General features: G+C 42.2%; 2 protein-coding genes across 2 annotated transcripts in view; both read right to left on the minus strand.

Moving 5' to 3' along the window:
• Window positions 1-1,007, minus strand: part of cpo (carboxypeptidase O) — a 60,177-nt gene extending 59,170 nt beyond the window's left edge. The window contains exons 1-2 of the mRNA XM_046837177.1: window positions 895-1,007; window positions 729-792 (exon numbers count right to left, since the gene is read on the minus strand). Coding sequence (XP_046693133.1) covers window positions 729-792; window positions 895-994 — 164 coding nt within the window. The 5' untranslated portion in view covers window positions 995-1,007. The remainder of the gene's footprint in view (window positions 1-728; window positions 793-894) is intronic.
• Window positions 1,008-1,826: 819 nt separating this feature from the next.
• atic (5-aminoimidazole-4-carboxamide ribonucleotide formyltransferase/IMP cyclohydrolase) lies at window positions 1,827-8,298 on the minus strand. The gene is made up of 15 exons (XM_046838337.1): window positions 8,167-8,298; window positions 7,159-7,285; window positions 6,531-6,674; window positions 6,261-6,349; window positions 6,012-6,163; window positions 4,741-4,897; window positions 4,456-4,581; window positions 4,236-4,343; window positions 4,036-4,121; window positions 3,739-3,828; window positions 3,532-3,657; window positions 3,362-3,454; window positions 2,921-3,103; window positions 2,444-2,599; window positions 1,827-2,199 (listed from the first exon to the last, which is right to left on the minus strand). The coding sequence occupies exons 1-15, from the start codon at window positions 8,180-8,182 to the stop codon at window positions 2,080-2,082; spliced, it is 1,773 nt and encodes a 590-aa protein (XP_046694293.1). The 5' UTR covers window positions 8,183-8,298; the 3' UTR covers window positions 1,827-2,079.
• Between the last annotated feature and the right edge of the window lie 5,765 nt (window positions 8,299-14,063).

Raw genomic sequence — 14,063 nt, forward strand, 5'->3', positions numbered from 1 at the left:
ATGCATCCTTATACAGAGACTTACAGTTAACTCAGTTATACAGCTGAGGGTTAAGGGCCTTGCTCAAGGGCCCAGCAGTGGTCGTTGCTCCGATTTGAACCCAAACCAGAAGTCCAACCCAATCTTATCCACTGAGCTACTACTTACAACGATTTGCCTCGACATGATCACAACTTCATTTTTGTATTCCCTATAAGACCCTTTTCTAGATTTAAATGTTCTAGAATCTAGAGGCATCATGAATAATAGCCATAACCATTTGTGGCAGCGGGCACATCCATGTATTATCCATGATGCTGCATCTAGAACATTCCTCGTGATCAGTCCTTTGTTTTACTGTGAATTCGGCCTAAGAGCATGTTCTAGAAGCAGCATCATTTGTGTCCACATGACTGCTCCATGATGCTGCCTTAAAGACATGCTCTTTTCGCTGAATACACAGAAAAATCAAGCACTGATCACGAGGAAATTTGGTCTTAATAACAAAAAAACAACTTTTATGTCGAAATCACAGCAACATAAAGTCATGATAAGGAAAAAACTAGAAGGAAAATAATATGGCCTTTTAGATCATCTGTAATAATAAACAATATTTTATTAAAACTACAGTATACTACATTATGTTCATTATACTACATTAGATTAGAATATATAGCTAGATAAAAAATGTCCTCCTGGTTTACAGATTTGGCCAAATCATAACAAGGTATTAAATAAATATAACACACCTTTCTGTTGAGGGAAAACCAAAGCTGGTGAGAATGATGATGATGATGATGGCGGCTTGGGGCTCTAGTGATGGCAAAATCGGATTATTTTACTTATTTGTAAATAAGTCATGTCGCTAATTTAAGCAGATAAAAATGACAGTTGTTCTGTATTCAGTGAACAAACCTCTCTGTGTTCCGATGAAGCAGTAATTACAATAATAATGCAGCCTGTTTGCTGTGTAAATCAAACTAAACAAACAATTGCTGACGCGCATGCGCGGCATAAAAGATTTGCTCTCTGAGGCGACTCGTTAGTCACGAGTCATATAAAAGAGTCGTTTAAAATGAGTGACTCGTTCATAAACAACGCTGTTTGTACGCAGTAAATAAATGTTTTTCCCTGCATCTTTTGTGCATTACTTTTTTTCCTGGGGATTTAAACTTCCGGCAAATTGTGTTTCGGTGCAAAACACATTCTACTGGAAAGAAAACACAAAAAGTGTAAACTGTTTTGAACTGTTTTGGCGACCTTTTTTCCTCACGATCTCCAGCTTTTTTCTTAAAAAGTCCATCTTGTAAATGTCCTTGTGAGTGTATCTGCACTAAAATCAGTGTAATCAAAAATAAAAGAATTAAATCGTGTAATTAAAATAAGAATTAAATTCACATGAATAGATTTGAGACTGTGCGGTTTGCTAGAGCTCATCCAATCAAAGACGTGAAAACGCTGACGTTACTGGACGCCTGCTAGATGGTCCTGGAGCTGCCAACTCGCAATCTGATTGGTTAAGGCTCCGAGGCAACGCGACAACTAAAATCTGATTAGATAGAATCAAACAAACTCCAGGAAACAGAAACAAAGAATAAAGGAAGACTGTTACATATTCATGGTGAAAAAAAAAATATTAACATGTAAGCCATGAATGAACTAGTAAATAAGAACTAGCTATCCTGCTAAGGTCCAGAACACAATCTACTTAAACTATGAGAAATGATTCACAAAGCTAGCAAATAAGGAGTTCTTTCTCAGTTCAGTAGCTAACTGCTTCTTAGCAAGACAGTATAGTGTTTGCTAGAACTAATCACAGGACAAAGGAGTAGACACGAAAACACAAGTTTCAATTGAGTTTTTTAATGGTTTCTGTTCCAGGTGCATCAGCTGCCTCAGACAGTGTAATAGATGGAATGTGAGGAAGGTGTGGTGTAGTGTTATGAAACATGATCTGCCTTGTGTTAAATATAATGCAAATTGTGATTCAGCACAAGGTTTTATTAGTTACAGTGAAACAATGGAATGTGCTAAAGAAGTGCTAAGAGGTCTTGGTCCTTTCCCTCAGGCTCAGCAGTCAGGACGATGTTGCGATGTGGTTCAGTGGTGGAAGAGACGCAGGTTGGTGTGCGCCAGAGTGATGCCCAGCTCGTTGCAGGCTTTGATGACGACCTCATCAGCGGTGGAACCGGATGGCGCGGCGATGTATTCGACCCCACTCTGAAAAAGAAAGCCACGATCAAGAACTCCTTTCAATAAATAAATAAGCATACACCTTACTTCAGACGTCTTACGTTTTACAACTTTGAAGTTTGCCACATGTGGTTTTATAAGTAGTTCTGGCTGTCTGGCTAACATCAGCAAGCCTGAAAGTAATTCATGCACACCTAGCCCCAGTGAGAACTTCCAGTGCAGTGTGGCCTACAGGCTGAAGAGGAATGCTAGCCTGCTAGATGCTACGTACCCGTTTTGCACGGTCGATGTTGTCTCTGAAAGGAAAGAACGCGTCAGAGCTGAGAGCGACGGCCTGCAGAGAGCCGAGCCACTGCTTCCTGTCCCCCTCGCTCAGAGGTTCGGGAACCTCTTCAAACAGGGCCTCCCACACAGCCAGGTCAGGACCCTCACACACACACACACACACACACACACACACACACACACACAGCTAGTTAGAGAACAAAACCGTTGCATTGGGGTAACCTGAGGTAAAAACTAATCAAACTAAATAAATCACTCGTTAGCAAAACCGTCCATCCCCTACCACTTTACAATTATGCAGAAAAATATGCTAGCTCACCTCAGGTCATCTTAATATAAATTATAGCAACGGATTTGCATCGGAGTGAAAGTGCTTTCAAGCTCAAAGTCTCATTTACACTAATTAGTCCAGCTAAGATAACTTGTCTCAGGATAATTAAAAAGAAACAAGTTACCCTCTCACCTCTCCAATGGTGTTGCTGATGTACTGGTCGATCGCATTGGCGATCTCCGCACGTTTTACGTTGGCACGAAACTTCATGCCCAGAACCCTGGGGTGGTGGCGTAGCCACCAGTTGTCGGCTTTGTCACCTGCCAGACGGGTGCAGTGGATCCGAGATTGCTGACCTGCACCAATGCCGATCACCTGCACGAGTGCGCAAGAGCAGGAAAATATGACCATATTAAAAGGATTGAAGCTTTATAACCAGAGGACATGCTTGTACAGTATAACAACCCGGAAAAACTATTGGTATGGATTTTTGCCAATATTTGATGATCCGATTAATCAAATGACCTCTATTAAGAAAAAGGGGAGCAAAGAGCTACAGCCGAACAGTCATACGTAGAACAAACGTCTGTCTGGTCAACCAATATGGCCTCCAAACCACATCTTTGTACTTACCTGGCCGTCCTTGGCGTAACACACAGAGTTGGACTGCGTGTACTTCACAGCGACGCTGGCTACTATCAGGTCGCGCACAGCCGTCTCGGACAGCTAACAGGAGACAGTCACTAGATTAATAACGTGGTATTTCAAGTAGGGAAATGGTGGTCATGAAAATGTACACTCACCGTGCCATTGGAAACGACATTGCTGAAGAGCTGCTTGTCGACCACACCGTTGTTCCTCTTTTGCTTCAGGTGCAACCCGAACAGAATCCTGACTTCCTGTTCATCCGGCTCATAGCTGGGCTCCATCTGATGAGGAAACGTCTATATGGATCTACGTTTCTTTCAGAACACGTTTTGAACGTGAGGCGTTTTTGAAATTATGGGTACCTGAAGCACGCAATAGTTCCCGTTCTTCTTTTTGCTGAGAATACGCAGAGCCTCGGGGTCGTAACCTGGAGAGATAATTCCATCCGAAACCTAGCAATAGTCAGATAAAAAAATAAATAAGTTAGCAAAAGAGTCAAACAAGCGTTTAGTTACCAGTCAGGAAAAACTTCCTTGCTAAAATCCAGGGAAAAGATTTGCGCTCTCAACACCTAGCCATGTGATTAGCATTGCTGAGTAACACAAAGCAAACTAGCCTGATTAATCATTTCAATTCTAAACATTCAAACGGAATCACACCTCTCTAGAGATGATCTTCGCAGTAGGAATGTCGCACGGGTCCGAAAGAGCGACGAAATCTCCAAACGAGGACATTCGGTCTGCTCCTGAGACACATCACTGAGCAGTCACACACTTTTTTTATCATTAACAAACAACTTTAAAGGCTGCATCCGTCTGTGTGTGTGTGTGTGTGTGTGTGTGTGTGTGTGTGTGTGTACCTCTGGCACGTGCATAAGCCGTAGCAAGTGGTGTGAGATCTTTCAGCATGTCGTGCACCATACACACTTTAGCCTCGTCTTCACTAAGCACCACACCCACAGCCGCACCTGAAACACACACACGAAGAAAACATGGCTGTGTATGCGGATCGATAAATATAAGGCAGTGTAAAGAAGTTTGAGTCAATATGTAAAAAATTTACACACACGTTTTTCTTACCAGCAGGACTGACGTGTTTAAACGACGCGGCTGCGGGCATCAGTAGCGCACTCTTGAGCTCTTTAACCAGCTGCCATGCGTTTAGAGCGTCGCACAGATTAATGAAGCCTGGAGCTCCGTTCAGCACTGAACACACACACACACACACACACACACACACACACACACACACACACACACACACTTACAAAAGTATTCCCGAAGAACAATTTCTTATACACACAGTTGAGTAGAGCATCTTTATGTAAAATCATACAGCTTTTGTAGACGTGTGTGTGTGTGTACCCTTTATCGGCAGCGCGGGCTTCAGCGTGTAAATCTGTGCAGGACTCTGGTGCGGGTTCATGCCGTAACGCAGCGACAGCTGAGAAACGCCGCTGCTGAACTCGCGCCGGAAATAATCGGCAATCGCGTCGTCATACTGCGCGGTGTGTGTGAACGCCTGCAGAGAGGAGGACAGTCATTTAAAAAAATTAAAACCACACACACACACACACACACACACACACACACACACACACACACACACACACATTTGTATGTATATCTAAGCTGCACTATAATACCTACAGATGCCCAACATCAAGAGAAGTATAAACTGCCCATTTTGTGCTCATCAGTGATTCCACACTAAAGGTCAGAATGCGGAGTCAGGGGGCGAGCAGGACAAACACTGATAGACGTTTTCCACGTGGACTTTAACACCGCAGCAAATCGGAGAATTCCGAGTACACCAGGGTCCAAATGTCTGCATGTATGACTACAGGCATGCTGCTTCTTACCCTACACTTTACTCATCACACCACCGCGGACGAGGTCTGACCTGAAAATCCGTTTTGTTCCATGTTCTGAAGTGAACTAAAGTATTCGCCATGTCAAACAACGGGTTTTCCAATAAATCATGTGTTGCTCAAGCAAGCGCTCGTGAGGAAATCGCACGTTGCGCAATAACCACTCTGGGTAGTAGATACACCTACAGAATGTTGGGGGTGTAAGAAAAGATCAATACGCGTGAGCATCGTGATATTTTGTATGCCGATACGCTTTCGATTCTCAAACACAATATCGATATAAAAAATAGAAATTTATACAACATTCAAAGCAGTCATTTTGTTTAGAGTTTGTATGCCGAACGTTAGATGGATAGGAAGTACTAGCATAAGAGCACGCCGCTAATATAAGCATTAATATCCACCCGTTTCCCGAGGGCACTGCTGTAAAAACAAGTAGTAGCAGCGTTGACTGACTTGAACGAGTACAGGACATGACCGTCTTTCCTTACCTCATCACATTCTCTACCTTTATAGAAGAGCTTAGTAGGCAGGGCACTGGATAAAATTAGCTTTGTAAGAGAACCAAGTGGGTGGAGCTTAATAAGCAGATCACATAAAGGGTGGAGCTTGGGAAAGAAATGTTAAGTGGTGGAGCTTAGTAAACAAAGCATTGATAGGATGAAGCTCGTGCTGAACGGGAGTTGTCCAGCGACCAGCGCACTGAGGGGAGTCACCTAAACCAAGCACTAAGTGGGCATGGCCCATCCGGGGGTTTCTGCTCACCTTCAGTGCAAGAGTTTTGCGTGTCTCGGCGGACGTGTCGCTCTCACCCGAGCCCTCCATCTCCTTGGCCACCAGCTCGTAGTCAGCTGGGTCGCAGACCACCGTCACTCGGGCGTGATTCTTCGCCGCAGCACGGAGGAGAGTAACACCACCTGCACAGGAAATGGTTCATCATCTCATTTATGTTTTGCATGAAGACTTTGTCCACTAATCCATGAAAAGAGGACAGAAATCAAACGTCCAGCATACCAATGTCAATCTGCTCCACTGCGTCAGATACAGTCACATTTGGGGACGCAACCGTCTTCACAAAAGGATACAGGTTACATACGACCACTCTGACCAAAAAAAACAACAGGAGCAAATGCTGAGGAGGCCAAACATTTCATTAGGCATCATGTGGTGTCACATGATAAGTTGAAGCCTGCTGGGCTAAATTATTTTCCCCCACCAACAGTACTCGCATTTTAGTGTCCAAAATGAACATATTTAGCAGAATCATGCTTATAGTGATCTTACCTCACAAGATTAAAGCCGAGTTTCTCCATGTCAGCCTGGTCAGACGGAGTTTTTCGGGCCAGGATTCCTCCGTGAACAGCAGGATGGAGGGTTTTAACGCGACCGCCGAGCATCTCGGGGAAACCCGTGAGCTCAGACACGTCTCTAAAACCATACAGGAGAAAAAGTCGACTTTTCCACAAGCACATCCTTTGTGTTCAGTCATCGTAAATATAGATTACAATCAAAATCCGTGTCCTACAGCATATTCCTCCTAGATACTGGATTTTCGATAACTGATTAATCAACCAATGTTTTTTTAAATAAAAATGTGCTAATAATAAAATAAATACAGACATGAACGATCTTAATAAAAGTTAAAAAAATTAAAAGACATGCGTTCAAACTGAAACACAGTAACATTCCAAATAAATGAAGTTACATTGTTACCAAAACATATTTCTTAAATTAAAAAGACTTCAAATAAACAGCACATGGCATCAGTGATTTGCCTCTAGAGGCCGCTCCAGTGCTGTCTAACGCAACCCGGAAAAACTATCAGTATGGATTTAGTCCCAGCAATCTGTGCTGACTAATTGCAAAACCGATTAATCGGTCGACCAATATCCTGTCCTGTTCCATTCCTCACCTCACTGTGAGTCCGGCATCTCGCAGAGCTTTAGCGGTGCCGCCCGAGGCCACCAGAGACAATCCGACCGACACGAGCCGCTTCGCAAAGTCCAGCAACCCTGTCTTATCAGACACACTCAGGAGAGCTGAGACACACAGATCACAGATGATTAGACATGATCTTCAACATGGCAGAATTAAATTCAACAAAAGCTAGTTTTTTTTTGGAGTTGATTCGAGCTCTTTTTAGACTGAAAATGAGGCCAGCGGATGCAAGTGGGGAGTGTTGAGACTAAGACCTCTTCGACAGAGGTGCAAAATGTAAATGTCCATTATAATATAGTGGAGTAATAAACTTCTGTTTTTTTAAATCATAAATGAAGTTGCATAGAGTCAACGCTGCTTCTAGCACTGTTACTCAGTAAAACTAGAAAGTAGGCAAAAGATTACAGTAACAAAGGACATTTAACTCAAATACTTTTTACCACTGAGTAACAGTTACTTTCCTTTGGGAAAACAAGTATAGGTTTTTTGCATTATAAAACAAAAAAAAAAAGAAATAGTGAGTCAATGGTTAAGAAGTTGGAAACAAGTCAAGTTTAAATCACATACTTCCAAAGCTTCCTCTTTTGGGCCCTTGAGTAAGGCCCCTAACCCTTAATTGTTGAGTTGTACAAAACCAGGAAGAACGGAAGTTTCGGAAGTGTAAATGAGTCACTTTCTAAAATATACTGTTGGATAATTGCACCTTTAATTTTACTCGTCTTTCCAGTCCACGACAAACTTTTTCTTGTGCACGCGCACAGCCAATTAACTCATCTAATTAAACGTGCAAAAAAATCATGTTCACACTTCACACGCGTTATAGATTCACTTAGAAAGCTCGCGGTGGCCTGGTGAACTTTAAGCAGCAATCCAGCATGGCGGTGCATCAACAAAACTAAAAATCCCTGCAATCCGCCATAACCTGAACAACTGAAAAGCTCGTGCAATAGCAAGAAAAGTGCATAGAAAAAAAGTTTGTTACCGAGTTCAGTGGACATGCTGCTGAGATCCGGGGTCTCTGGACAAAGAGTGGAACGGTGAGAAGTGGGTCCACTGGAGTTTGGCAGGACAAACCGCGCGAGCTGTAAACACGTGGGAGTAAAGAGAGAGAGAGAAAAGGGGGTGTTTAACCAAATCCGCCGAACTGTCTTATGGGAAATGTATTTTGTCCCCTCCCCTCCCTCCACCCATGTAATGCAATGCAAACAAGTATAGTGTTGTTTGCATTAATGATCACGAGATGGCGCCACTGAGCAGGAAAATAAGTACACACTAATTCAGTGGTGGACGAGGCACACAAATCATGCAGTTAAGATAAAGTAGTTAAACACACGGTTAAATATGACTCCCTTTTTTCATGGAGTACAAAAGCCTTCAAAAGTATTTAAAGTACTATGATTTATTACGGCTTTAATGTTCCTTTGATCATTTTTGTCACAACTTCTTGCTTAGACATCTGCGTTTACATGAAAAAACTCGAATGTGACTCTCAGCACACTGATCTATTAATAAAATGAAATCAAAGAGTCTGACTGATATCTGATCAAATTAACATGAGCCCAAAACCTTTCTTTTCAACTACTTTAAATAAAGCAGAAATGAGGCCACGGGTGTTGTGGCGAAATCGAGTTCCAGCGTTTATTCCTCTGTAAATGTTCTGCTTGCTGTAGAACTGGCGCTGAACTGTATGTCCATCAAGCGGCGATCAAAACACTGATTGGTGATTTGTTGTTAAATAAAAAGGACGATATTTGACTTTAAAGTTAAAGTAAAATCTCCCCTAATGGAAACACTTCAGGAAGGGACAGATATGTGAAGAAAAGCTACTTAAGTACAGAAACAAATTACATTTCCTTCCTGAATGTTCACCACTGATAACAATGCACTGGTTGAACTTTTGATTCGATGAAACTCCATCGTTCATGTATCCGGGTTTCATTCCAGGGTTGTGGTGGATCCCCGGAACACTGGTACGAGTAGACAGGAATACACCCCATCACACAGTACCACACAAACATCTGCCAGGTTACCAACAGCCTTTGTGGATGTGAAGGATGTGAATGGTATGAAGGACATGGATTTTCACTCTACTGAACATAGAAGATATATGTGACCGTACACACAGCATTTCTGTGTAAACGGGAATTCATTCGGAGTTAAATCTGGTCATGGAGGCAAAGCAGGTGCTGATCCACAACAGTGCCAAGTTAGTGAAACATTTCTTCCAGGCTTTCAACCTCTGAAGATGTGAGATCGATTCCAGTTTGGATTTGGCGTGTCCTCCCTGTGCTTTGGGTGTTGCCCACAGGTCCCCTGGTTTTCTCCAGTCCAGAATGACTGGTATTTACAAATTTGCCTGTATTATACATACCGTCTAGGATATCCGATACCTGGCTCCAGAATCCACAGTGGCTCTGTGTAGGATAAGTGCTATAAAATCTAGTTTTTGGAGGGTGGTCTTTCAAGAAATTAGAGCACAGTGAAATTCTTTCTTCGCATATCCAAGGTAAGCCATGTTACAGCGCCCCTAGAGCACAGAAGGTTAAGGGTCTTCCTGAAGGGACTCAACAGTGGCGGCTTGGCGATACCAGGGCTTAAACCCCCAACCTTCCGGTCAGTAACCCAGAGAGCTAGCCACTGAGCTGCCCCTTTTCCCAACAACAAAAATAATTGATCATATCAACAAAATGAGTCTAGTCAAGTCAAGTTTATTTCTATAGTGCTTTTTACAACAGACATTGTCTCAAAGCAGCTTTACAGAAATCAACAGTGAAGGTGAATGGTGTGTATTTATCCCTGATGAGCACCATGGCAACTGTGGCAAGGAAAAACTACCTTGAGAGGAACCAGACTCAAAAGGGGAACCCATCCTCATTTGGGTGACATCAAGAGTTTGATCATGATCTTTGATCTTGATCAAAATGACAGTTATTAGGTTGAGCTACAAAGTGCAAAATAAGAATGCCTGAACATAGACAGCCATAAGAATGGGGCCAATGGAAGTCATGCGTTCTGACGGTCAGATTTGAAACCCCTGAATCTCTTTGCAATCCATTTAACAAAATCACAAAATGGCGAAGGACCTTCCCGCTTGTCCCACTCGAACTCTCTCACCAGTCCTGTTTGCCAGAAGAAGTGAGACATTTTTATATTTTTGTCTCAGATGCGTAAAGACTTCATTAAGGAATATTACAGCAATCACGCCGGATTGCTGCACGAGTGCCAGACCTCCCTGGAAACCTGTACCCTTTTTGTTAATTGAATTAAAGTGCACAAGCAACCTGCGTAAACGAGGCTCTCAGGGGCGATTAAGCCAGAGCGAGGTAGGAAGGTGAGCGCCGCTCCTGTCAGTTACAGCTGATTGCATCGATTTCATTGATTTGTAACGGCTTTCGGGCTAATTTCATCTCTCAAAGGTGAACCCTTGCTAGCACCTTTCATCCCCCCACCCTTACTGCGGGTTTAATTTGTTTCCTGTGCTGCTGATTTCTGTTTCGCCAAGTGATTAGATAAAAGCGCAGCAACAATAAGTCTTATTTGGAAGGGGAAGGTGGGAGAATCAATAACGTTTTATTTGCTTGCGGGTCGGCATAGGTGAGCCGTTACCGACGCTCCGAAATGCATCACCGCGCGAGAAAAAAAAACTAAACGCTGAGGTGGGCAAGAAAGAGCACGTAAACCACCGGCTCGCTCACACACCAACACGTCCGGAGAGCCATAAAAAGTCGTAAGAGTTGATGGATGAATTTCAGGGAGCGTTCTTCATCATCGCTTAACAGCCCAAAACTTTGGGATCGTCCAGGTGACTTTGCGAAAGACACAAGAAACTAAAAGGCAAAAAAGCTCACAGGTGATATTAAACATTTATACATGAAATGTAGTAAATATAAGCGGATAGTCCAAGCAGCTGATGTGTACAGTGGTATCAATGCTCAGGTGTTTGTTATATTGCGATAAACATATGACGTTTATAGCCACGATTTGCCCCATTAACACACAAACAATTTCATTCGTCCATTGTCTAAACAATCTCCTTCTACAGGAGGGAGACAGGGGGGTATTCCCTTCTGCACTGAGGGGCACAGGAGGAAAAGAACGCTCGGTGTTGGTGTGATGGTACCTGGTGAACCTGCTGACTTACACGTTATGCTAGTTTGAAATGATCGTTCGCTCGCTATCACTGATTGGCAAATACAATAGTGATGAGAAGATCAGATCTTTTTAGTGATTCGGTTCCTCGAATCGTTTTCATGAAATCGAACGAATCTTATTTTGTCATTTAGTTCATTTCGTTCCGTCGATCAGAAATAAAATAATAAGCAGATCCCCGACAGATTATGATAAACAGAAAGAGTCGCTTTACCTCTCATACCTTCAGGTACGTGTCTTTATTTCCTTTTGTCACGTGATTCGCATAATTATTGTAACAATAATGAACGAATCATTGTTTGAGACGACTCTTTCAAAACGAACCAAAACTCCGCCTCCCATCTGTCTGGTGCTCATGTTGGGTTTTTGTGTGATTTTTTATTGTAATGCTTTAAATAAAAATGGAATTAAAATGGGGGGTGGGGGGGTGTTGGGGGGAGCTATTACTAAACTATTAGAGAATATTGATGGTCTTCTACCAAAGCTCAAACAACCCTGAGTAGAAAAGTGGATGGTAGCTACAGACACCGACGCTGTTGTGGTACATGGCTATATCTTAGCTGTATGAAAACTGTTAGTCTGTAAACATCACTGTAAGAAAAAAAAAGTAAACAGAGCAAAAGCAAAAGTACATTAGCAAAGTTACTCTTTCACACTTTAACCTTGTCTTTAGGTATCTATAATGTTTTAGCATCAGGCTAATAACTAATAACTGTTCTGGCCCTGACAGGCACCATATTTATTCCCTTAGAAGTGAAAGAGTTTAATTTGGTGCATCAGGACTTCATTAGAGCAGATTAGGTGTGAGGATGTGAGTGTGAGGAAGAATTAGCTGATTGTGTGTGTGTGTGTGTGTGTGAAAGCGAAAGAGAGACATTAAGTTAGCTCCAGATTCCTGTTCTTGGCTGACCGGAGTGAAACTCTCTGTAATCTTCTCATGTCGTAGCTCATACACCTCCAGGTCCGACATCATGTGCACTGTGAGATGCTTTTCTGCTCACCACAGCTGGACAGAGTGATGTTCTGAGTAAGTGTAGCTCTTTGCTCTGCTCCAATCCAGTCTGATCGTTCTCCTCTGACCTTGCCAACATGACAAATCTTCTTTTTGGTTAAACAAGAAAGAAACAATTGAAACAACTCTGAGTTGAATAGTCTAAAGTTCTTTCTAAAACCAAGCAGACATTACCAAGTGTTTGGTAGGATTTTATGAATTATAGGTTCTACAGATAACCATGCTATTGTGGTACATCACTGTAGTTCCTCATAGCTGTTTGTTTGTAATTATTGATGGAAAATACACATTGACCTTGCTAACTACTAAACATCTGGTTGTACTGATGGTTAGCTAACACTATTAAGACTATTCACACTATGTCTCCTAGAGATCAACTTGAACTTCCCACAACCTTCAGCCTCGTCTGATCTTTATTGACTTCTTCACCTTTACAATCAGAATTCCAGAATATTCTCACCTCAGAAGCACAAATGTTCATCGACTTGCACTGAAAGTTCACAATCTTTTCGAATAACATTACAAACTGAACTGAGTTGATCGTTTCTGAAGAAACGATCAGCGCCACCCTTCGGATTTCACCCAATAAGAACAAAAAGTTTCTGTTCGTAGTAAAAAAACGATCAAATCGAACAAAATCTTTGTAAAGTCTCGAGTGTGGATTCAATCACGATCACACGCGAACTGATAACGAGCCACACATCAAAGGTGTTTAACGCTAAATTACGCCAATGATTGAGGCGTAACGAGTGAACAGCGGGTAATAAATCCCTGTGCGACAGTAGTTTCATTGTGTACTTAGTGTTACATCGTGCAGCCATAAAGACGTTGTTCTGAATGAAAGGTTCAAAGCCGTTCATGGGAAAATCATCCTAGTATCCATGCTTTAATTTCACGTATATTTAAATTGATGTGTATTTATTCCCATTGAGTGAACCTGGGATGAGGAAGAAACCTGGAGAGGAACCACACTCAAAAAGGGCAACCCATCCTCATTTGGGTGACACCAAGAGAAAGTTGGTACTAGAAAGTTTTAGAAAGTTTAGAAAACAGCATCTCGAAATCTCTGAGACTTTTCAACATGGATGCTGTGAAGTTCATGGTGGTTTTTCTCCTCAATGGTTGGTGTGGGACAAGCGAGTGAAGTGGCTTCTTAACTGAAGGTCTTTTCCTGGAAAATACATTAGTTTATGCCGAGCTTCTATCAAATGTGAATGAGCTTTTACTGTAGAAACGATTCATGTATTAAAAATATTATTGTAATATTATTCACTGCTGGTGCTTGGACGTACGCTGCAGCTTACTGGAGTCCAGACAGAATTGCATGGTGTTGAAGTATGAATGACAGCCATGTTGGTTCCTTTCACCCTGAATAAGTCTCCAAACCTTCACTGCTCCAAAACAACCTCAAACTAATATTCTTCCACCTCCATGTGTGACTGTAGGGGTCTGATTATATCTACTCTCCTGTTCTCCATCTCATACAGTGAAGTTCTCATGAAGTTCTTCTGTCAGAGTGAAAAAATCACTCCACAGATCTTTCTTCCAGGCATCAGTTCAATTCTGGTGTGTTTCTGTGCATTCAAAGGAACATACATGTGTCTCAAAAATCATAAAACCCTCTGCGATTCCACACTTTTCACAGCCACTGTACAGTAAAAGGGAAAGTTTTTTTTCATCACAGGATCATTTCCATAAAACATCAAGGACCAGAATGT

Source organism: Silurus meridionalis, chromosome 24, assembly GCF_014805685.1.
Source record: "Silurus meridionalis isolate SWU-2019-XX chromosome 24, ASM1480568v1, whole genome shotgun sequence".
NCBI lineage: Eukaryota > Metazoa > Chordata > Actinopteri > Siluriformes > Siluridae > Silurus > Silurus meridionalis.